At 39.2% G+C, this 25,303-nt stretch overlaps 1 protein-coding gene across 4 annotated transcripts in view; it reads left to right on the top strand.

Moving 5' to 3' along the window:
- LOC140198979 (uncharacterized) overlaps positions 1–25,303 on the top strand; it is a 120,205-nt gene that overhangs the window by 81,198 nt on the left and 13,704 nt on the right. For all 4 annotated transcript variants that reach the window (XM_072260305.1, XM_072260306.1, XM_072260307.1 and 1 more), the window contains 5 exons: positions 5,312–5,400; positions 6,415–6,451; positions 7,893–8,041; positions 10,718–10,780; positions 16,641–16,716. In XM_072260305.1, coding sequence (XP_072116406.1) covers positions 5,312–5,400; positions 6,415–6,451; positions 7,893–8,041; positions 10,718–10,780; positions 16,641–16,716 — 414 coding nt within the window. The remainder of the gene's footprint in view (positions 1–5,311; positions 5,401–6,414; positions 6,452–7,892; positions 8,042–10,717; positions 10,781–16,640; positions 16,717–25,303) is intronic.

The following is a 25,303-nucleotide window of genomic DNA, read 5'->3' as shown; positions in this document are numbered from 1 at the left end:
TTTAGTTTTTTCAATATTGTTAATAGTGGAGTCCAATCTTGCCAATGGTAGTTTGCTCTCATCACTTCTTCCTAGTTTAGAAAGTATTAAATGTTGACTAAACATTTCCCAGTCTTCTGACCTCCCACGAATCTTTGCAAAATTCTGTGCCTTTTGGATTTTTTTTGACCATCCTTGGTTAGCCAGAGATTGCATCCCTCTAGCAGAGTATCCTGTTTTACATTGGGTTCTACGTTTGCTGAGTTGTATGAAACATCTCCACAAATATTTCCTGCTGTTAAATTACAGATTAAAGCCACCTTTAATCTGTATTCTGAGAGCAATGAGCCAACATATTATTATTTCAGTCTAATTGCCTTTATTTAAGTTTAAAACATTGGCTTTGGACTGATATTTATCTCACTCGAACTGAATATGAAATTCTTCCATGCTGTGATCATGCTCTCCTGAGGTTCCTTCTCTATGAGATTGTTAATTAATCCTGTCTTAATGCACGACACCCGTGGTAACATAGTCTGGTTTGTTCCTCAGTCTATCTCTTGAATAAACTTACATTGCCTATAAAAAGTATTCACCCCACCCCCTTTGAAATTTTTATATTTTATTTTTAAAACATTGAATCACAGTGGATTTAATTTGGCTTTTTCGATACTGATCAAAGGAAAAAGACTCTTTCGTGTCAAAGAGAAAACAGATCTCTGTAAAGTGATCTAAATTAATTACGAATATAAAAGACAAACTAATTGATTACAGAAGTATTCAGTGCCCCCCCCCCCTTAATATGACACACCAAGTCATCACTGGTGCAGCCAATTGGTTTTAGGAGACACATAATTAGTTAAGTGGAGATTACCATGTGCAGTCAAGGTGATTCAATTGATTGTAGTAAAAGTACACCTGCTGGTGAGTCAGTATCCTGGCAAAAATTACATCATGAAGACAAAACAACACTCCAAGCAACTCCACAAAAAGGTTATTGAAAAGCACAAGTCAGGAGATGGATACAAGAAATTTTCCAAGTCACTGAATATCCCTTGGAGTACAGTAAATTCGATCTTCAAGAAATGGAAAGAATATGGTACAGCTGTAAATTTGCCTAGAGCAGGCCGTCCTCGAGTGACCGCACAAGTGGGGACTAGTGAGGGAGACCACCAAGAGACCTATGACAACTCTGGAAGAGTTACAAGCTTCAGTGGCTGAGATGGGAGAGACTGCGCATACAATAACTGTTGCCCAGCTGCTTCACCAGTCATAGCTTTATGGGAGAGTAGCAAAGAGAAAGCAACCTTTTAAAAAAAAAAATCTCAAATGAAATCTCAGAGTTTGCCAAAAAGCACGTAGAAGACACTGAGGTCAGCTGGAAAAAGGGTCTATGGTCTGATGAAACCAAAATTGAACTTTTTGGCCATCAGACTAAATGGTAGTATGTTTGGCGTAAGCCGAACACCACGCATCATCGAAAGCACACCATCCTTACTGTGAAGCATGGTGGTGGCTGCACCAGGCTGTGGGGATACTTCACTCCAGCAGGCCCTGAAAGGCTTGTGAAGATAGAGGGTAAAATGAATGCTGCAAAATACAGGGAAATCCTGGAGGAAAAATTCAGTCTGCAAGAGAACTGTGACTTGGAAGAAGATTTGTTTTCCAGCAAGACAATGACCCCAAGCATGAAGCCAAAGCTACACAGGAATGGCTTAAAAACAACAAAGTTAATGTCCTGGAGTGGCCACGTCAGAGTCCAGACCTCAATCCAACTGTTCACTCATGAACTCCGCATGCAATCTGACAGAGTCAGAAAAGCCAAATTATATCCACTGCGATTCAGTGTTGTAAAACAATAAAACACGAAAACTTACAAGGGGGTTGAATACTTTTTATAGGCACTGTATGCGCTCAGTGGAACTCATTCTCAATGCTACTATATGCTAATTCCATCAATAACTTTGTTCTGTTTGTATGTGTCTCAACGCAAACTGAGTTCCTGAGCCAATAGCATTCCTCAAGACTGCAGTGAGCTCATCCTTCATTAAGCCTACCCTTTCCGCCTGTTCTTCAGAGTATCAGATGCCTCTGACTTGTCACTTTCTGACCATGGTCACCTATCAATCATGTCTCTTTAATGGATATTAGATTATACCCATTTATTTCTGTATCTCTGCTTGGGAGACCTACCTTGGAAATGAGACCCAGATGTACTTGTGACTGTGGGAGGAGGAAGTATGGGGGTGGGGGGATGGGGGGATGGGGCTTAGAACAGCAATGACCTCAATTCGTTGGTGGCCCATGTATAGTCTTGTAAAATGGAGAAGGGAATGAAAATATGTTCAATTCCTGGAATGGGGAAGTTGATTTGAGGAACTGCCTTTACATAAGAAAGGAGACGAGACAACACAGTTGGGGAATGGAGATGGTCAGTGATCTGTGTAGTGACTGGAAGTGCCTGGGGATCTCATTATGTTAACCTGTAGGCTAGCTTGTTGTCCCATTAGTATCCTAAGTGTGTGATTCATAATCCCCGGCAGTGCCCCAGAAGGAGCATTGCATGGGAAAAGACATTATCCTAGGCAGACCTGATGTGAAAATTGCACTGAGGCAATGGGTGATTTGTGACAGGAAAAGCCAGGTCAGATGTTATTATTGTGATTAGTCCCAGAAATGGGACCTGGTTTACTTTAGGAAGTATTGATCTTTTTTAAAAAATAAACAGCACTAAATCAGTTATATAATTTCTTATCATGTCAGACATAATTTGAACAGTTTCCAAACCTGCTCTGATTGTAATTCCTGATTAAATCCCAGGAAAGTGCATGTGACCCAGCAGAGTGATTTAAACACACAAAATTCTGGACTCCTGAGCAAGCTTGGCAACGATTGTTATGAGAGGAATGGCATTTCTCCTGAATATCGATTGGCCTGAAGTGTTAACTCCATTCTCTCTCTACAGAGGCTGTCTGACCTGCTGAGCATTTTCCAATTTTATTTCAGATTTTATATAACAGCAATATCATGTAGTGGCGTAGTCTTTGAATCTTCGAGCTTTTAGCTTGAAAGGATAGGAACATTGAGAAGATAGGCTTTTGGGTGAATATACTACTTGAATTTATGGAGAATGGTACAAAAAATGAAATAAACTTTCAGTGAATGACAGTTTTTGTGGGTGGAAATGCCTTGTTAATGAGAGAAGGTGACAGTGACTCAAATAACCACGCATTACAACAGTGGTGCCCAGAACAGCTTCTCAGAGTGCACAACATGTCGAACCTGAAGTGGATAGGCTACAGCAGAGGAAGACCACAAACATACACTCAGTGACCTCTTTATTAAGTACGGGAGGTAACTAATAAAGTGATCACTGACTGTAGAAGATCATATATAATATTGAGGAATATGTTAATGAAAAGTGACCTTATCAGCATCTAATCATGAATTGACCCAATGTTTGATCTCGATTTGTTGCTCCTTACAGGGTATACCATTTTAGAGCCAGATAGGTACATAGAAGATTCACTATTACAGTTTAGATTAGATTCCGTAGATAAGTTAGTCTGCTTTCATTGTCTTTATCTCTTCATACATTACCAACCTATGCAAAAATTGTGGGTATTTTTGTTTCCTCCTCCTAGTCTGTAAGTAGCATCTATGGATTTCAGTATATTTTGTTGTTGCTCCTTTATGCACCTTGTGGCAATCTTGCTGCTTCTTTAGCATTTGTCTGTTTTTTACGAGGCTGAGCACAGAAAGAAAGCGTACAGGGAGCCGGCTGTATTTGAACCCGGGACCATTCGCCTTGAAGTCCAGTGTGGATACCACAACACCACTGGCCAGCTTCCCTTTAATAGATTGTTTATCTGTGATTTTTAATCCATTTTATCTAGCCTGTGAATTTGGCTTTAAAAAGTGTTGAAACTGTGTTTTAGGAATTTACAGGACGTGGATGTTTTATAATTTGGAGTGCAAAAGAACACAAAGATGTAAGTGGGATGTTAAATCTGTGGGAAAAATCTTGTAGATAATTTAAAACTGGCCAAAATTGTCAAGTTTCCCTAAAATAAAACAACTGCAACATTATAAAGTTGCCTAGTTCTATATTCACCTAATCAGCACTTAAAAACTAAAGTGATGCACTTTGAGAGGACTGTATGGAAGAGCAATTTATCATAAATATTATTTTGCAAAATATTTTAACAGAGAGACCTTGACATTATATTCATACAGGCAGTCTCCAGGCTATGACACAGTTCCATTCTTGAGAGCTGTTCGTGACCTGAGCTGTTTCTACGTCAGAAATGGTCACGCAGTGGGTAAGAGAAGATCAGAGGAATGGCTGTGATGGGAGAGTGAGAAGGCACAGGAAGATCAGCAGCCAGCAGGCCTCATGAACCTATGAGTAAGCCTGCTCACTCTGGGACTGAGTGCTCCCAACTCTCTGCTTGGGTTGACCCAGCTGGGGTTGGAGAGTGGGTACAGCAGTAGAGAGAGAAGAAATATAGAAATACTCCATTCCCATGTGGTAGAAGATGGCTGCCGCAGCACAGCAGATACCGATTTTATCCCTCTGGTCTCCTTAATAGTCATTTGTAAATACCACGTCTCCATAAACCAGGCATTCATAAACTGAGGAAGACCTGTAGTTATGGATTCTGAAAAAATGCAGAAAAGTGGTTCCAAAAACAAATCAAGGTTTGTTAGGGAGGGATTTTAAAAATGAAGAGATCTTGTTTCTCCAGTTTTATTTTCCAGTGGTTGGGCATCAACTGGAGGAAAATTTTGACAGTGCTCTTTGGGGAAGACATAAAGATTCCAGAAATGTTACTAGGGATAATTATCAAGATGGCAAATGGGAAAGGCATCTTCTGTCCGGAGTGGTTAGAAAATACAAGATTTTGATTCCTTTTGCAATAGAGAAAGTTTAAGAGGTTTTGTGGTTTTCATAGTGGTGAAAGTTTATTTCTGAATAACCTTAGATTTAAAGAAAAGATCAAAGTGGGAGCTGAGATTATCCTTTTCCCATAATGTTTTGAAATCTGAAATGCAGTCTCTAGAAGTGACAAATTATTAAAAAGAGTTTGATAACATAATTTATTTTCAGCAGTGTATGGGATTAAAGATGAAAAGTAGGTTTGAAGAAATTGGAATTCCTCTTTCAAAGAGCCACTGCTGGAAAATGGGCTAAGTTGTCTGCCGTGATTTTGCTGTGACCATTTGGTCACTGGTTTCATCTTTTTTTTTCTTGGTGTAAAAACCGTTTTTCTTTATGGGGATTGGTTTCAGACTGGATCCATTGTGGACTGCTGTCATGTTGTTCTTTCAGGTCTGAACCAGCCACCATTGAATTTTGATGATATTGCACATCCTGATCTACAGAATATAAGATTTGGAATAGATTGGAAGTTCTTCACGGTAAAGTGCATCTTCACCTACTGTAGTGGAATAAATTTGTGTGGGAATGTATTGTCAGGTACAAAAAATGCGTAGAGTGGCATCACTTATAACAGTTTTGTGGAGGTTCTCCATGAATGGGGGGGCTGTAGCTCAGTACTCTATACCTTGGGGATGACATTGGAATCTGGGCAAAAGGTGGGGGGGGGGGGTGTGGCTGGCAATTATACTGCTCAGTTGGAGAGGAGTTAAAGCTCTTTCAATGTCCAAGACATGGCATGTGGCATGGCTGTTGCAAGACTGAGAGGCAAGCAGTAGAGTGTACAAGAGCTACTGCAGTGTGGAATGCTCTAGACCTGCTTCCTGGCAGGTTTCCACACCATATTCATCCTTGCTTTTATTTTTTTGGCTGCTTTTCATTTGAGTCTGGTGTGTGAGCCGCTTATCTGGTGAGGTACTCAGGTACTTGGGGTGAAGCCGAGGGTAAGCTGCCTTCTGTAGAAAGAAATCTTAAATCCAACACAGTCACTTAACTCAATTGAAGTAGGAACGATTGGAACTATTCCCTGGAAGTACCTGAAGAAAATTGTCCTAACAGTATTTACAATTTCAATGGACCTTAGAGGGAATTAATTGACAATTCTCTGGAATTAGTGAGCTTTCAGCGCTTGCAGTTGATTTTTTTTTTGGAAGTATAGGATGAAATGTGTATCTAATTTCATTGTTTTAGAGTCTGTATAGCCTACTAGATATTAATCAGGGTAAAGTTATGGAATATGCTGGAGGTGCTTTCTATATGACACAATTAGGATGTGCCCAGTAAATGTCTCCTACCTCTTTAAAATGGCTCCCAAAGAGAAGGTACGAATCCAGTAGTTCCGGCTAAGTCTCAGTTTGCCACTTTCCTAACTCAGCCAGATGCACACCACAACCTTCTCTGCAGCCTCTATGTCTTGATTCCCATTTTGCAATGTTTGTATTATATTCTATTTTAAAATTCCACTATGGTCTGAAATTTCTCTTCTCTTTTAACAGGACTGTGAATCTGATGTTTTATATGTTTGCCAGAGAGGTATGGATATCTTAAAACTTTAAAATTTGTTGCAATATATAATGGATTGGAGAGTCATCTGGACAGTCTCTACCTCCAAAACTGGACTCTCATAAATTGGAAGAATATTATTTGATGTAATTAAGCTGTATCTCTGTCTTTATGTGGGTGGGCAAGAAGAAAGAGAAAAATTGGCATTACATCTGAAGCCTCCTCTCTGAAGACTGGCCAGCTATTACATGGGTCCTTGTTGACGTTGGCCTATGATTCACGCCATGTAATTTAACTGGGAGGATTTCAGAGCATGCATTTAGACACTAAGATGTGTTTCATCTGGATTTCAAGTTGAGATGTGATCAAAGGGTAAATTTGGGATTTCAAAGTTCATCAGTTTAAAGAAAATGTGCTATGTGTGTGTCCTCATCTCTGAGTGCAGATTATTACTGGATTATAAACAGAGTCCACAAGTTCAGCATTTGTTGGGTTTACTGGACATAAATCACCTGTGCCTGTGTAATTTCCTGATTTAAATTTTGGTAGGCAAGACTGTATAGGATGGACATTTGAGTGAAAAAAAATTATCCACTAAGATGCTTCAGAGGCCAGTTCTGTGTAATCCAAGCTGCACCCAGATAAACTTGTATTTCCCTAACTCCTTGTGATATAGGAGCCCACTTCAACCTTTGTCAATACCAGCTCCCATTTCCCCTACTCAGTTTTTCTGTATTCTGTTTACCAGCACCCACCATATTCCCTTCAGCTCCCTCCAGATTCTACCATTACCCTCACTTAAGGAACTTACAATGGCCTGTTAACCTACCAATCCCTGTGTCTTTGGGATGTTGGAGGAAACAGGAGCCCTGGGGAAGATCATGTTTGTGGAATTCCATATCAGCATGCTGGTAGTGATGAGGTCATCTTGACCAATGGTATTCTATATGGGTGGTGCTTCATCCTTGACCTGTGACAGCCTAGCAAGAGAAAGGGAAAGTACTGTCTTTGTGAATTACATCTCTTCCCCCATGCTGATTCATACCATTAGAAGTATGGGTGAAAAATGTATCATTTCCTCTCTGTGAATGCATGTACCTTGACAGAAAATAAAATGATCAGATTTGAAAAGGAGAATGAAGATTGACCAGGTGTGTAAATAGTTATTGCTTCAACATTTTAAAAATTAGCTGTCGGATCTGAAATTGTGATATTTGAGATATCACCGGATTTGCAGAAGGGTGTCTTGCTGAAATATTGCATCTGCAAAGGGGAGGGAATTGGAGACATTGTGTTACCTTTTATCACTAAAATCAGCCCTCATAACTTTGGTCAGAGTAGGTGGCCTCATAACATGTGGTCTCCATAATCAAATATGAAAATCTGAAAATATATCTATAAACGAGAAAATGCACACAAATTATTCATGTACTTTCTAAGTCGTAGTTAATTTTGTCTCACTTTAATGCAGCGGTACAGCACTTAATAAGTTTGGGTGCAACAGTATTAGACGTGCACATTCCAGAGTTGGAGGAAGTACAGACTGCACACCTTATCTGTATTTTGAGTGAGATTCGAGAGTTTTTGAACATGGATTTTAATAATCAATACGACAAAATGGTAAGGAATTGTTTTTAATTAAAAACACTAACTTGAATGCTTTTGTATGGTGGAAAGATTGCCCTTCATTACCTAATTCCCGGTACTGATTAACTGTGCTTCAAAGTAAATATTTTTTTGCACTCCTTGAATGTCTTTGAATTCCTCTGTGGTCTGTAGGCAGCTGTTCAATCAAGTCCTTGTTGTAGCTGGCTGTAATCCTGTACAAAGCAAAATTAGTGTGCAAGTTATTTACTTCTGCTTATATGTATCAGCTGAGCACCATTCGTGTTTTGAAAATGGAAAGAAAATTTTCCATTTAGTTAGTTGAAATAATTAACTATCAGCAGTTCAGTTAGGTGTAGTTCAGAATGATTATATTTTTGCCATTTTGTACTAAGTGATACTTTAAAAGGACTGAGATGAGAAACACCTCCTGCATGTGATGTTCTGCATCCCAGATTTTCAGATGGAGTATATCCAGAGATTGTGTATGCATTAATGATGCTCTTTTTGAAATCCTCTGATTCCAGGTCTGTCCCAGGGTACCAGACACTAACACATGTAGCACTGCTGTGTAAGAACAGCTGCAGAGAGAGAACTATGGGGTTGTAGAGCGGTTAGCCTCCTGTTTGTTGCTGGCAATTGCTAGCCCTACCTTTAAGAGAATGGAATGTGGGCACTGTGGAAACAATAACATAATATGGAGAATGAAGATGGTTTTATGAGGAGAAAATAATATTTTTAGATTATGAAGACACGCAGTCCTCTTTTATTGTCATTTAGTAATGCATGCATTAAGAAATGATACAATATTTCCTCTGGTGTGATATCACAAAACACAGGACAGACCAAGACTGAAAAAACTGACAAAACCACATAATTATAACATATAGTTACAACACAGTAAAAGTTCAAAGTCTCTCAAATGTCCTTCATCTCACGCAGGCGGGAGAAGGAAGAAAAACTCTGCCTGCCATACTCGACCACAGTCCGACTCTGAGTCATCCGAAAACTTCGAGCTCTGCTCAGTTCTCCGACACCCAGTACTGAGCGCCATCTCTGTCCGAACGATTCGACCTCAACCTCGGTCGCCACCAGCAGGCAAAGCCGGGGATTTTGAGGCCTGCCCTCCGAAAGATTCCCGACCACGCAGTAACAACAGCAGCGAACAAGCGTTTCAGAAATTTCTCCAGATGTTCCTCTGCTTTCACGTCCATTCTCCATCAAATCAGAATTGTCCACGGCCCCTATTTAACAGATACGATATCATTTTCACCGGAGAGCTGCGCACACGCGCGGTGCGCTGCCTCTCTCCTACTGCCTACTCATTTGATAAATCAAATGATTTTCTGAAGACTTCGTGAGCAGGATAGGTAAGAGTTAGATAGCAGTTGGACAATCTACACCAGGAGTGCATGAAAAGGGCTACTTTTTAATCGAGATTTTGATGGCACAGTTTTGCCGCAGTATTGCTGAGTCAGCAAGAGGGATTCGTTAGAAAGGGCCAATAAAATAATTCAAGTGCAAGCAGAGCGGCCAGTCGTTAGAGTGGCTTTGGCTCATCACTTTTCAAAACTAGAATCTTGGGTGCCTGGAGTTGATTTTCATCACTATTTATCAGAAAATGATCTGCTACAGAGAGTGGAAATAAGTTTATTCTGCTTTTGCGTAAGTGTCTTGCCTGTGATAGCAGCTGTGCAATGTTTGGCTATTATCCCATCTCTCACAGTATATAACAAATTGTCCATTCTCCTTTCCTATATGCACCCCTCTGCATTTGTCACTGTTAGATTTCATCTGGGATTATTCAACTCCCACTGTCCAACTCATTATTTCATCTGGTTAGCGCATTCCACAGCCCAAACAAGTGGATTTTGTCTCTAAGGAGGGCAGACTAGAACGTATCCTATCTGTCCATTGTCTCTCTGAAAGTGTTACCAAATAAGTTGTAGTATATTTGTTATAATTTAACATCATCAATTTCTTTGAAAAATGAACACATAGGCTTGTTTACATGCTAGTAGGATCTGTGGTAGTTATTGTATTAGTAGAGAATTATGCTGTCCACACTTCCAGCCCAGCTGATAAGGAGGGCTGAAATCACTGGCTCTTGCACCCTGAGGTAACTTCAGAGACTAGGTGTTAGGCAGAGTGATCCTCTCCCTGGAACTTAGTGAGCTTTGAAAAGCAAAACCAGGGGAGAGCGGCTGCTCGGGGCGCGCGCTGCCTTTTATCGCGCGCTGATTTTTTATCGTAACAGTGAAAACACCTTCTGAAAGCGAAAACGGGGTACTAATGTAGGTCTTTCGTAACAGTGAGGTTTCGTAAAGCGAACGTTCAAAAAGCGGGAGACACCTGTATGTCTGTTTTTGTAGAAGTATTTTGGTGCTTAAAGGGTCATTTTTCAGGCAGAAGTATAAAACTTTATCCTCTAGAGCGAGGAGCTGTTTGAATATCTTTTCCAAAAGACTTGATTGACACATCAGAAGCTGTTAGTGCAAAATTAAAACTCCTCACTGAATTTTGAAGCAGCAATGTGGACTAGAGTTTGCTTCTCTCATTATACTTGGAAGGCATTACAACTCTACTATTTTTGTGCATGCATGTGGCCATCGTAGCTGCAATACTAGATTGATTTATATTACTTATTCCAGACTGTTTAATCTTGAGTGACATCATCTGTTTTCCTTACAGAATCTAGATACTCGTATAACTTTAGCTCTTGCATCGAAATTCACAAGTTCTGACTACATTCAGGTATGAACAAAACACAAATCTTCATCTACTAACTAGGAAATTTTTGTCTTTTTGCATCCTGTATGTTTTCTTCCCCCTGTCCTCTGATGTTCCAGGAGCTGTTTGGAGCCAAACAGTTCCCTTGTTTCGGCAATTGTGGATGTAGCTGGTACAAAAAGTTAACAAATCCCTTTTACCTGCTGGTGTACACTCCCAAGTTATAAAGAGATTAGGGATATAGGGATCGAGGCATGGCTGCGAAGGTGCGTCGATGTCAGCAAGTTAGACCAGCAGGAAGAATTTAAAAAGAAGACAGCTTTATAGAACGGGCGTCGGAGTAGGAGGGCTTTGGCTCAATGGGGCTTTGGCGATAATGGGTCAAGGCTAAGTAAGTTACTTGTGTAGAATAGGAACAGGAAGTATGTCTGTGAGGCCAGTGTTCTGTACCTGGTGGCAGATGTGAGAAGTCTGGGAGACTCCCAAACTCCCGGACAGCCACATCTGCGCCAGGTGCGCCAAGCTGCAGCTCCTTAGAGACTGGGTTAGGGAACTGGAGATGCAGCTCAATGACCTTCATCTGGTCAGGGAAAGTGAGGAGGTGATAGAGAGGAGCTATAGCAAGTAGTCACACCGGGGCCTTGGGAGACAGATAAGTGGGTAACAGTCAGGAGAGGGAAGGGCAATAGTCAGATGCTAGAGATTGCCCCTGTGACTGTACCCCTTGACAATAAGTACTCCTGCTTGAGTACTGTTAGGAGGGACAGCCTACCTGGGGGAAGCAACAGTGGTCGTGCCTCTGGCACAGAGTCTGGCCCTGTGGCTTAGAAGGGTAGGGAAAGGAAGAGGATGGCAGCAGTGATGGTGGACTCTATAGTTAGGGGGTCAGGTAGGCAATTCTGTGGACGCAGGAAAGAAACACAATAGTAGTTTACCTCCCAGGTGCCAAGGTCCGGGATGTTTCTGATTGTGTCCACGATATCCTGAAGTGGGAAGGTGAATAGCCAGAGGTTGTGGTACATATTGGTACCAACGACATAGGTGGGAAAAGGGAGGAGGTCCTGAAAGACTACAGGGAGTTAGGAAAGAAGCTGAGGAGTAGGACCTCAAAGGCAGTAATCTGGGAATTGCTGCTTGTGCCAGACGACAGTGAGTGTAGTAATAGAATGAGGTGGACGAAAAATGCATGACTGAGGGATTGGAGCGGGGGCAGGAATTCAGATTTCTGGATCATTGGGACCTCTTCTGGGGCAGGCATGACCTGTACAAAAATGATGGGTTGCACTTGAATCTGGTGGGGGGGACCAATATCCTGGCAGGGAGGTTAGCTGAGGCTATTGGGGAAAGTTTAAACTAGAATTCCTGGGGGGTGGGAACTAAACTGAAGAAACGGAGGAAGGGACGGTTGGCTCACAAATAGAAAAATCTTGGATACAGTGAGAGAGGGAGGATAGGCAAATGATAGAGAAGGGATGCGCTCAGACTGATGGTTTGAGATGTGTCTATATTAATACAAGGAGTATCATGAACAAAGCAGATGAGCTTAGAGCGTGGATCAGTACTTGGAGCTATGATGTTGTGACCATTACAGAGATTTGGACAGCTCAGGGGCAGGAATGGTTACTTAGAGTGCCAGGCTTTAGATGTTTCAGAAAGGACAGGGAGGGAGGCAAAAGAGGTGGGGGCATGGCACTGCTGATCAGAGATAATGTCACGGCTGCAGAAAAGGAGAAAATCATGGAGGGATTGTCTACTGAGTCTGTGGGTGGAAGTTAGAAACAGGAAGGGGTCAATAACTCTACTAGGTGTTTTTATTAATAGACCACCCAGTAGTAACAGGGACATTGAGGAGCAGATGGGGAGACAGATTCTGGAACAGTGCAGTAATAACAGGGTTGTTGTGATGGGGGATTTTAATTTCCGCAATATTAAGACCATAAGACAAAGGAGCAGAAGTCGTCCATTTGGCCCATCGAGTCTGCTCCGCCATTTTATCATGAGCTGATCCATTCTCCCATTTAGTCCCACTCCCCCGCCTTCTCACCATAACCTTTGATGCCCTGGCTACTCAGATACCTATCAATCCCTGCCTTAAATACACCCAATGACTTGGCCTCCACTGCTGCCCGTGGCAACAAATTCCATAGATTCACCACCCTCTGACTAAAAAAATTTCTTTGCATTTCTGTTCTGAATGGGCGCCCTTCAACCCTTAAGTCATGCCCTCTCGTACTAGACTCCCCCATCATGGGAAACAACTTTGCCACATCCACTCTGTCCATGCCTTTCAATATTCGAAATGTTTCTATGAGGTCTCCCCTCATTCTTCTAAACTCTAAGGAATACAGTCCAAGAGCGGACAAATATTCCTCATATGTTAACCCTTTCATTCCCGGAATCATTCTAGTGAATCTTCTCTGTACCCTCTCCAACATCAGCACATCCTTTCTTAAATAAGGAGACCAAAACTGCCCACAGTACTCCAAGTGAGGTCTCACCAGCGCCTTATAGAGCCTCAACATCACATCCCTGCTCCTATACTCTATTCCTCGAGAAATGAATGCCAACATTGCATTCGCCTTCTTCACTACTGACTCAACCTGGAGGTTAACTTTAAGGGTATCAATTTAAGGGTATCGACTTTAAGGGTATTGATTTGCATCTCGCTAGAGCAAGGGGTTTAAATGAGATGTGGTTTGTTAGGTGTGTTCAGGAAGCTTTCCTGACACAATGTGTAGATAAGCCTACAAGAGGAGAGGCTGTACTTGATCTGGTATTGGGAAATGAACCTGGTGAGGTGTCAGGTCTCAGTGGGAGAGCATTTTGGAGAATAGTGATCACAATTCTATCTCCTTTACCATTGTATTGGAGGGGGATAGGAACAGGTAAGTTAAGAAAGCATTTAATTGGAGTAAGGGGAAATATGAAGCTATCAGGCTGGAACTTGGAAGCACAAATTGGGAACAGGTGTTCTCAGGGAAATGTACAGCATAAATGTGGCAAATGTTCAGGGGATATTTGTGTGGTGTTCTACATAGGTACGTTTCAATGAGACAGGTAAAAGATGGTAGGCTACAGGAACTGTGGTGTACAGAGGCAGTTGAAAATCTAGTCAAGAAGAAAACAAAAGCTTGCAAAAGGTTCAAAAACTAGAAAATGATAGAGACCTGGAAGATTATTAGGCTAGCAGGAAGGAGCTTAAGAATGAAAGTAGCAGAGCCAAAAGGGGCCACGAGAAGGCCTTCGCAAGCAGGATTAAGGAAAATTCCAAGGCATTCTACAAGTATGTGAAGAGCAAGAAGATAAGACATGAGAGAATAGGACCAATCAAGTGTGACAGTGGAAAGGAGTGTATGGAACCGGAGGAGATAGAGAAGGTACTTAATGAATACTTTGCTTCAGTATTCACTACGGAAAAGGACCTTGGCGATTGTAGGGATGACTTGCAGTGGACTGAAAAGCTTGAGCATATAGACGTTAAGAAAGAGGGTGGCTAGAGCTTTTGGAAAGCATCAAGTTGGATAAGTCACGGGGACTAGATGAGATGTATCCCAGGCTACTGTGGGAGGTGAGGGAGGAGATTGCTGAGCCTCTGGCAATGAACTTTGCATCATCAATGGGGATGGGAGAGGTTCTGGAGGATTGGAAGGTTGCATATGTTGTTCCCTTATTCAAGAAAGGGAGTAGAGACAGCCCAGGAAATTATAGACCACTGAGTCTTACTTCAGTGGTTGGTAAGTTGATGGAGAAGATCCTGAGAGGCAGGATTTGTGAACACTTGGAGAAGCATAATATGATTAGGAATAGTCAGCATGGCTTTGTCAAAGGCAGGTCATGCCTTGAGAGCCTGAATGAATTTTTTGAGGATGTGACTAAACACATTGAAGGTAGAGCAGTAGATGTAGTGTATATGAATTTTAGCAAGGCATTTGATAAGGTACCCCATGGAAGGCTGATTGAGAAAGTAAGGAGGCACGGGATCCAAGGGGACGTTGCTTTGTGGATCCAGAACTGGCTTGCCCACAGAGGGCAAAGAATGGTTGTAGACAGGTCATATTCTGCATGGAGGTTGGTGACCAGTGGTGTGCCTCAGGGATCTGTTCTGAGACCCTACTCTTCGTGATTTTTATAAATGACCTGGATGAGGAAGTGGAGGGATGGGTTAGTAAATTTGCTGATGACACAAAGGTTGGGGGTGTTGTGGATAGTGTGGAGGGCTGTCAGAGGTTACAGTGGGACATCGATAGGATGCAAAACTGGGCTGGGAAGTGGCAGATGGAGTTCAACCCAGGTAAGTGTGAAGTGGTTCATTTTGGTAGGTCAAATATGATGGCAGAATATAGTATTAATAGTAAGGCTCTTGGCAGTGTGGAGGATCAGAGAGACCTTGGGGTCCAAGTCCATAGGACACTCAAAGCAGCTACGCACGTTGACTCTGTGGTTAAAAGGGCATATGGTGCTTTGGCCTTCATCAATTGTGGGATTGAGTTTAAGAGCTAAGAGGTAATGTTACAGCTATATAGGACCCTGGTCAAACCCCACTTGGAGTACTGTGCTCAGTTCTGGTCGCCTCACTACAGGAAGGATGTGGACATTATAGAAAAGGTGCAGAGGAGATTTACAAGGATGTTGCCCAGATTGGGGAGCATGCCATATGAGAATAGGTTGAGTGAACTCAGTCTTTTCTCTTTGGAGTGATGGAGGATGAGAGGTGACCTGATAGAGGTGTATAAGATGATGAGAGGCATTGATTGTGTGGATAGTCAGAGGCTTTTTCCCAGGGCTGAAGTGGCTAGCAGAAGAGGGCACAGTTTTAAGGTGCTTGGGAGTAGGTACAGAGGAGATGTCAGGGGTAAGTTTTTTACGCAGAGAGTGGTGAGTGCGTGGAATGGGCTGCCAGTGACAGTGGTGGAGGTGGATACAATAGGGTCTTTTAAGAGGCTCCTGGATAGGTACATGGAGCTTAGAAAAATAGAGGACTGTGGGTAATCAGACGTAATTTCTAAAGTAAGTACAGCATTGTGGGCCAAAAGGCCTGTATTGTGCTGTAGGTTTTCTGTGCTTCTATATACTAGTACAGAGCTGACAAAATTTCTTTCAGATTTATGAATGATCTCAGTGGCTTCTAACTGTAACAACTCTACTCAAAGGGAGGGAAAGTGATGTTGGGAAAGAATATTTGCCATGAATTGGTTAAAGGAGAATTAACAAAATAGTTTTTTTTATGCCAGGCTGTTACTAGAGGAAAAAGCTTTGAGTCTTGATGTGTGCAGTGAACTTTTTGATGCCATTACTCATGTTTATTTCTTTACATAGTGTTTGTGGTGTAGACTGTTAAGAATTGGATCTTAGCAATAGGATTGTTTTGTGGTTGGCAAAAAGGGGATATCCTGAGGAAATCCCAGACTACAGTGTCCACAAGTGGGAAGCAGTTTCACTCCAGATAGGTTCCCAGTTAACTATCTTAAAGGTCTTGTATCCGCTCCTCTTCTTGACCTTGTAGCTGAATGTTTCTCCTCCGAGACTCACAAGCCAGCCTCAAGAACTTACTGACCTCCTCTGAGTCCTTTTATATACGGTACACGATGCTTACAAACATATTTGCATATTTATTATGATGTAAAGGAAACCAGTCTGTCTGCCAGTGCAGCTATAGAACAGAATTTTTTAAAAATTGTAGTATATATTACTTTTTTTCAGGGTGGAACTGAGGTTCAGTGATCGGACAATGAGGTGGGTGTTGGGTGAGGAAAGCATCTTTTGTTAATCTCTCCACACCTATTCCATATGTCCTTCTCTATGCATCTTTGTTTTAAGCCCAGATTTTCACTTCAGTAAACAAAGGACCTTATTTCTTTATCTTTTTCTTCTTTCCTCCTCACAGGCTTGTCGTCAACGATCACGGGCTATGCATTTTCTGAAAGAAATTTTCAAAGATGTGCAATGTATCATTACACCAGGTAAAGCAATTCTTTTGAACAATACAAAGTAAAGTCAAATTCTAAATTAAATCACTGTGTCCAAATTGTTCAGTAAAAATGACCCTAAAAGTATTTAAATCAATGCTTTAAATTTATATTTGTGACTGAATTTTAGTGTTTTGACTTGGTATTCATGAGATGACTTCTGTAGGTCCCGGTATGTTTTGTAACATCTCTGACCCTTTTTACTTTTCTCTCTCTGGATTTACTCTTTCTTTGCCACATACTTTCTTTCCATCGCATCCTTCCTTTTTCTTCTAGTTTGTGCATCTTGATCTTGGGAAGTTGCGCTTAGTTCACTGGTATTCTCTCATTAATTCCTCTTTTGTTTCCTTTACAGTCTGATCTGTCCTTTTAGTTTCTGGATCCACAACATCATCTGATGAATCTCCTGTTTTCATATTTCCATTGACGCCCTCTATTTTTGGCCTTTCATTCTTCCATCTGGGCTTTGGTCCTTGCAACTACTTTTACAAGCAGCTTTTTGTCTCCCACTTGAAGTTCATGTATTATCCTCAATGCACACAGAGTAGATTCTGGTTCTTTACACTCACAAAAGCTGAATGTTTGAAACTTTCCTGAAGCCCAATGAACTCTCTTCCAGCTTTTTCAAAAAAACACTACATTTTGCAAGGAACTGCCCAATTAACATATCAGAAGCTTTCTCAGATACGTTGTCTACAAAAACTGTTGTAGTTAGACCACTGCTTTATCGCTTGCATGCTTCCCCTCAGCATCATGGTCCAATATGCTTCCCAACCAGGGGCACAGAGATTGGCATCAACACCTGTTTCTCCTCTGGCGAATAGTTCATGGTGTACAGCACGGAGACTGTTGTAGCATCATCCAGTACCTTTCTTAATTCACTTTCAGTTGACTTCATTGCAGAGGATGTGGCATGCAAATGGGGGATGGATCTCCAATCAAGTTGTGGTTGTCTCAGCCAATCAGATCCCCGTAATGCTGGTCCTTCTGATTTTACCACATACAAGTACAATGTGGCTTAACAGTTGTTGTATTTCACCGTCATGAATGTCATTCCCACAGGAGTTATCTTTTTCTCCAGTATAAGTTCTTAGTTGGATATCTGCAAGCTTTGGTTTAGTATCCTTGAAGTGCCTCTCAAACTCATTTTGTGGAATGAATGAAACAGTTGCACCAGTGTTCAATTTCATTTGAATTAGTTTGCCATTCACTTCTGATGTAAGCAGCATTACTTGTCTCTTGCTAGTTTCCAAATTGTAAATCTCAAGTGTAGCCAATCCTGAGTCACTCTCATCATTATCAGCATACAGATTAGTGCTCTTTTTGAAACTGCAACTTGACTTTTGACTTTCACTTTCCTGTGCAGTCCATTTATTTTGACTGCCCGGCATGTTCTTTGTATGTGACCTATTTTGTTGCATTTTCTGCAAGTTTCGCGTTTAAATCTGCATTATTCTGGAGTATGTGAGCCCCTGCCACAATAGTAGTACAATTTGTTTAGCCAGGCAGGTTTCTGTCCACTGCTTGTTCCATTGCAAGTTGTGCTTCAGTTAGGGGCCATTTTCTTATAAGATTCCACAAACTAAATGATTTCTCAGTGTGTCATTCAGCCCATCACTGAACTGACAATGCTCCATCTCTTCAATTCAGCTACAGACACTGAAATGGACTCCCCTTCTTTCTGATTCTGTTATGAAACCTTAAGCATCCTGCAGTCAACAATGGCTTTGGTTCTAAATGTTCCTGCATCACTTTGACAATAGTAAGAAAGCTCATTTCTGCAGTTCTGATCGGAGCAGCCAAACTTTGAAAGAAATTGTATGCCTTTAAAACTCATGACTTCAGCAAAACTGGTACTCACTTCTCATTGGCTATTTCATTGTTCCAATAGCTCAGTATACATGAATCAATCTCATCAGTCTTTCCAATGTCGCCAGCCATTTCTGATTGTATTTTTAATGATTATTATCACCCAGTACTCACTCTTTATGAACTTTGAATTCTTCTGTTTATGGCCTTTTTTTTAACTCAATGGCTCTGTGTGTGCTGGGCTGTTTCTGTTAAATTCAACCTTCCTCCAAGTGTTTTTGTTTTTAGTTCGCACGTCTCTCTCCTCTTTATTTTAAATCTTTTTATTAATTATTATTGAAAATCAACAACAGAGAAAAATACATCAAAATAATCAAATAACATATCCATAGGTAGAACAAGAGTAAAACTATCAACCAGGCTGAACAGTATATCAATAATAATCAAAAAACAAAATATTAAAGCTTTTTTTTTTGGAAAAAAGGAAAGAAAGAAAAAAAAACCCTACTAATTAAAACAGAGAAAACCCCTAATAACTTAAAAAAAAAGGGGGGAAAAAAAAACCATTTGGAGCACAAACCCGGAACTATGCGCCATACAAACTTCCATAAAAAAAAGACATCAAACCGCCAACCAAATCCATATAACCAAGCATCAGAAAAGGACCATCTTTACTAACTCAAGTCAAATGATAATAACGGGCAAAAGAACCCCACCTTTTCTCGAAGTCAAATTTAGGATCAAAAGTTCGACTTCTAATTTTTTCTAAACTAAGACATAACATCACCTGAGAGAATCATTGTATCGAAGTGGGAGCAGAGGCATCTTTCCATTTTAATAAAATAGCCCTTCTAGCCAATAATGTGACAAATGCAATTACGTATTGGTCAGATATAGAAATACCGTGAATATGTTGAGGAATTATACCAAACAAAACTGTCAATTTATTAGGTTGTAAATTGATTTTTAAAGCTTTAGAATTTGTAGAAAAAATAGATTTCCAAAATTGTTTCGATACAGAACATGACCAAAACATATGTGTCAATGTAGCTATCTCAGTTTGCATCTATCACACTGACTATTTACATTAGGAAATATTTTAGACAATCTCTCCTTTGTCAAATAATAACAATGTACAATTTTAAATTGAATTAGAGAATGACTGGCACAAATCAGAGTTAACCAGCTTCAAAATTCGCAACCAATCCTCTGTTATCAAGGTCATATTAAGCTCTCTTTCCCAATCTTGCTTAATCTTAAGTAAAGGATAGTTATCCTGTTGTAATAGTAAATTATAAATTTCCCAATAAAACCTTCCACTAAAGGGTTCATTTTTAAAATAATGTCTAACAGGTCAGAGTCTTGTATATATGGAAAATTACTTAAATATTCTTGTAAGAAATGTCTGACCTGAAGATATTGCAAAAAATGTGAATATGAGAGAGAGTATTTAGTTACTAATTTCTCAAAGGACATCAATCGACCTTCTTGAAACAAGTCCATAAAGAAAAAAATTCCTTTATTCCTCCAAAGAGAAAAGGTAGGATCACTAAGTGAAGGTTTAAATAAATAGTTTCGATAGATTAAACTAAAAAGGTTAAATTTTTTAAGATTAAAAAACTTACGAAACTGGTACCAGATTCGTAATGATTGATTAATCATAGGATTTATATTTAGAATAGAAATTTTGGCTAATTGTAGAGGTAAAGGAGCTCCTAATAACGAAGTTAAATGAAATTGTTTCACAATTTTCAATTCCAAGTCAACCCAAGGTGGTCGTTCCTTTTTATCAGTCCAAGAACACGCATAACGTATATTAACCGCCCAATAATACATTCTTAAATTAGGCAAAGTAAGACCTCCATCCTTTTTTAATTTTTGTAAATGACATTTTCCAATTCTTGGTCTTTTATTATTCCAAACAAAAGATGAAATAATAGAGTCAACCTGATCAAAAAACTTCTTAGTTAAAAGAATAGGAATGTTTTGAAATACATATAAAAATTTTGGTAAAACCATCATTTTAACTGCATGAATTCGACCTACTAACGAAGGTGTAAGTGGATTCCATCTAGAAAAAAATTGCTTCATAAAATCCACTAAGGGAACTAAATTAGCTCTATAAAGGTCTCCATAATTTTTAGTGATGATAATACCTAAATATTTAAAAGAATTCGTAACTTTTAGAGGAATGTCATCATATATAGAAGCGGAATCATTTAAAGGAAATAATTCACTTTTATGCAGGTTTAATTTATATCCTGAAAACAATCCAAATTCATTTAATAATTTCAATAAGCTAGGAACAGATTCTTCGGGATTCAAAACATAAACCAGAAGATCATCCGCATAAAGGGAGATCTTATGAATAGTCCCATTTATAGAAATTCCTTGAATATTTTTAGCTTCACGAAGTGCAATAGCCAAGGGTTCCAACATCAAGTTAAATAACAGAGGACTTAACAGACATCTTTGTCTCGTACCCCGGGAAAGTTGGAAAAAGGGGGATCTACAGTTATTAGTGATAACAGTGGCAATAGGGCTTTTGTATATCAATCTAATCCATTTATTAAAATTAGTGCCAAAGCTAAATTTCTCTAAAACTTTAAATAGATATTTCCATTCAACTCTTATCAAATGCCTTTTCAGCATCTAGAGAAACCACACATTGGGGAGTCTTAGAAAGGGATGAGTATATAATATTTAACAATCTCCAAGTATTAGAAAAAGAATAACGGCCTTTTATAAAACCCGTTTGATCCTGAGAAATAATTTTAACTAGTATATTCTCCATCCGATTAGCCATTATCTTTGAAAGAATTTTGGCATCCACATTTAATAATGAAATAGGTCTATACGAAGCACAATCAGTAGGGTCTTTATCTTTCTTAAGAATTAAAGAAATAGAAGCTTCATAAAACGTGGAAGGTAATTCTCCCAACAGAAAAGAATCTTTAAGCATTTCCAACATATAAGGAGTAAGCAAATCTTCAAATTTTTTATAAAATCCTACAGTAAAACCATCCAATCCAGGAGCTTTAGCAGATTGCATTGAAAGAATAGCTTTCTGAATTTCTCTTTCAGTAAAAGCAGCATCAAGAATTTGCTGATCTTCAACAGATATTCTAGGAAAATCAGTCTTTTGTAAAAAGGCATACATATTAGAAGGGTCAGATGGAAACTGAGATTTATAGAGTTCACTGTAATAGTCTTAAAAAATTTTATTAATATCTTCATAATTACAAGCTAAACTACCATCTCCCTTACGAATTTTTAAAATTTGTCTTTTAGCTCTAACCGCTTTAAGTTGAGATGCTAATAGCTTGTTACTTTTATCTCCAAACATATAAAATTGACTTTTTAATTTAAGCAAATTTCTTTCAATAGGATAAGTTAATAGTAAATTATATTATGATTGAAGTTCAACCCTTTGTTTAAGTAAATCAACATTAGGAGAAACTGCATAACTATTATCCAGATCTTTAATTAGTTTGGAAATTCTATCTAACTCTATTTTTGTCTGTTTCTTAAGTTTAGGCAAATAAGATATTATCTGACCTCACAAATGTGCTTTGAGTGTATCCCATATAATGAATTTTGAGACATCTCCTGTATTATTAACAAGGAAGAAATCTTTTATCTGAATCTCTATAAATTTAACAGTCCGAACTTTGTAATAAACTTTCTGGAATGCGCCAAGGGAAGTTTACGTTACTAACATCATTTAACTCAAAAGTTAAGCTTAAAGGCGCATGGTCCAAGACTGCAATAGCATCATATTCACATTCCTGGACTTTGGACAAAAATTGGAAATCAGCTATAAAATAATCAATTCTCGAATATTTATTATGAACATGTGAATAAAAAGAATAATCTCTGTCATTAGGATGTAACTTTCTCCAGATATCTATCAAACCATAATCAGTTAAAAAGGAATTAATAAGTGTTGCCGAATGACTCAGAAGCTGTTGGTTGGTTGAACTTTTGTCAATCAAAGGGTTTAAACAACAGTTGAAGTCACCTCCCATCAGCAGCATATATTCATTTAAGTCTGGTAATAAACCAAATACGTTTTTAAAAAAGGAAGAATCATCTACATTAGGTCTGTATAGATTAACCAGGACAATTTTCCATTACAAATTGTTCCTTTAATAATTAAAATTCTACCAATATTATCTGAAACAATGTCTTCTTGAATAAATAAATTATTAGATTTAATAAAAATAGATACTCCCTTTGTTATATTTTGACAAGTAGCATGGTATCAAAGGCCCTTCCATGTGTTAAAAAATCTATTTTGATTGCCCGTTCTGATATGCGTTTCTTGAGCAAAAATTATATCTGGATGGAATCGATTAATAACTTTAAATGTCTTCCTTCGCTTAATAGGGTGATTCCAGCCACGTACATTCCAACTAATAACGTTTATCTGTTTAAGTACCATTGGATATTATTCTTAAACACAACAATACACGCATACCATCGCGGGCTAATCAAAGATGGGGGCGATGAATATAACCAAATAGAGAACGCGCATGCTCCGGAACTCCATAATGGAGAAAAAAACAGAAAGTGTGTGTGAAAACAAACCCCCACAATAAACTCCAAAATACAAAAATATCCCCAAGCCTCCCACCATCCCCAGAGCAGGAAATCCGGCAAAAGAGAGAAAAAGCCGGAACGCATCCCCAAGAAAAGAAACATAAGAACGGAATTCCGCGTGCCGCTCAATTTAAATAATGATTAAAAGTTTTTTCTCCCAATTCAGGGAAAATACGTAACCTTAAGATAAGAAAGCTCAGCAAAGAAAAAAATGTTTATACTTAATCATTGAAAATAAGCTAAAGGAATGCGAAGACAGTCTCCAAAGACACCAAAACAATACTATTAACCCAAACAGTTTAATGTCTAAAGAGAGAAAAGCAGCGCCATTATTCTTTAACTTACTACCTTATTTAACAAAAGAATTAAAGCTAGTTATCTATTACTAAACACTTCATAATATAAGAAAAAGGTCTTTATAAACTGCAAGCAAACTATTAATTAATAAAGAAAAATAGAAGCAGATAATCAAACCAGTCCACAATCTATCCGCTGTATTAATTCAGTCCGTATACTAAACAGTCTTTTAAAAAAAGTAATTCTTTAGTCAAACGAAGAAGACCACCTCTTCTTTAAGTAATCCATCAATCAAGAGATATCTTCAGCATACCGAAATCTTCAAAACCTGTTTTTTTTCAGAAAATTATTCAGAGACTCTAATATCCTTCATACATCAGCTGATTCCACAATAGAATTGACAAAATCCGATGCCGCTTGGGGATCCAAGAAGACATGAGGGGTAGAATTTTTAGGAAATAACTTAAGTCTCGCTGGGTCACAGTTTGAGGATAAAGGGGAAGCCTTTTAGGACCGAGATGAGGAAAAACTTCTTCACACAGAGAGTGGTGAATCTGTGGAATTCTCTGCCACAGGAAACAGTTGAGGCCAGTTCATTGGCTATATTTAAGAGGGAGTTAGATATGGCCCTTGTGGCTACAGGGATGGGGGGGGCGCAGGGGTATGGAGGGAAGGCTGGTGCAGGGTTCTGAGTTGGATGATCAGCCATGATCATACTGAATGGCGGTGCAGGCTCGAAGGGCCGAATGGCCTACTCCTGCACCTATTTTCTATGTTTCTATATCTCAAGGATGGAAAAAGACTTTTTCGTAAGCGATCTTCATGACTGGTATGAATTTGATCCATTGTTCCATAACTTCCCGTGGATAATCTTCATAAAAACGGATCTCGAAACCGTTAAATTTAAAAACTTTCTATTTTCTTGCACATTTTATGATTTGGTTTTTAACTTTAAAGCGAAGAAAGTTGACTAAAATTAGTCGAGCTTTACCTGACGAAGTGAAAATTCTGTGAGCTGTTTCAATATTGGGAGGCTGAGATAGAATATCCGGGAACAGAGATTGAAACGGATTGGCAAAATAATCCAATAAATTCCCAGATTTGGAGCCTTCCTGAAGACCCAGAATACGAATGTTATTCTGATGAAACTTTGCTTCCAAATCGACAATTTTGCGTTGAGTCTGTACCAATCTGGTTGAAGTATCCACAATCTGACGTTTCGATTCTTTAAACTCAGTATTCAAGGAAAGAATATTTTCCTCAATAGTCTGTAAACTCTGTCGGAACGACTTCAACTCAGAAGTGTTATTGTACATTTTGTTATCGAGACCCATCAATGTACATTCCAAACGCTCAGCCCAGACAGGCATATCCTCTGATTTTTCTTTCGAAGTTTTTCCCTTTCCATTGCTGGGTTCAAAAGGCTGTTTTCCACGTCTTAAAGGATATGACATAATGACCACTATTTCCCTCTAAGATCCAAAAAATAAAAGTTGAATAATTCAAGGTTTAGACTGGGGAAAAGGAGGAATTAAAGGCAGCCACAGAATTTATGTGTTACTCCATCGAGCTACAGGCAGAAGTCCTCGTCTCTCTCCTCTTTAACAGGTTGGTTCATTTTAAAAGTACCTTGTCTCCAATGTTACGCTTTGTAACTTCAAAACATTAAACTAATTCAAATATAAACCTGCAAGCCCAGAAATGCTGTCTGACATTGCCTTTACTTTAAGCAAGGTGTGCACGTATCACGTGCTAATGTGATGATTTATGTAATTAATGTACTTTTAACCAGTAATTAATTATTTAAACAAACAAGAATGCTCAATAAAACAACATGTACACAAAATTACTCAAGTAGTATTGGGATATCAAA

The sequence above is a fragment of the Mobula birostris genome, chromosome 6, assembly GCF_030028105.1.
Source record: "Mobula birostris isolate sMobBir1 chromosome 6, sMobBir1.hap1, whole genome shotgun sequence".
In the NCBI taxonomy this organism is placed as follows: Eukaryota; Metazoa; Chordata; class Chondrichthyes; order Myliobatiformes; family Myliobatidae; genus Mobula; species Mobula birostris.
This window is presented reverse-complemented; position numbering and strand designations above follow the sequence as displayed.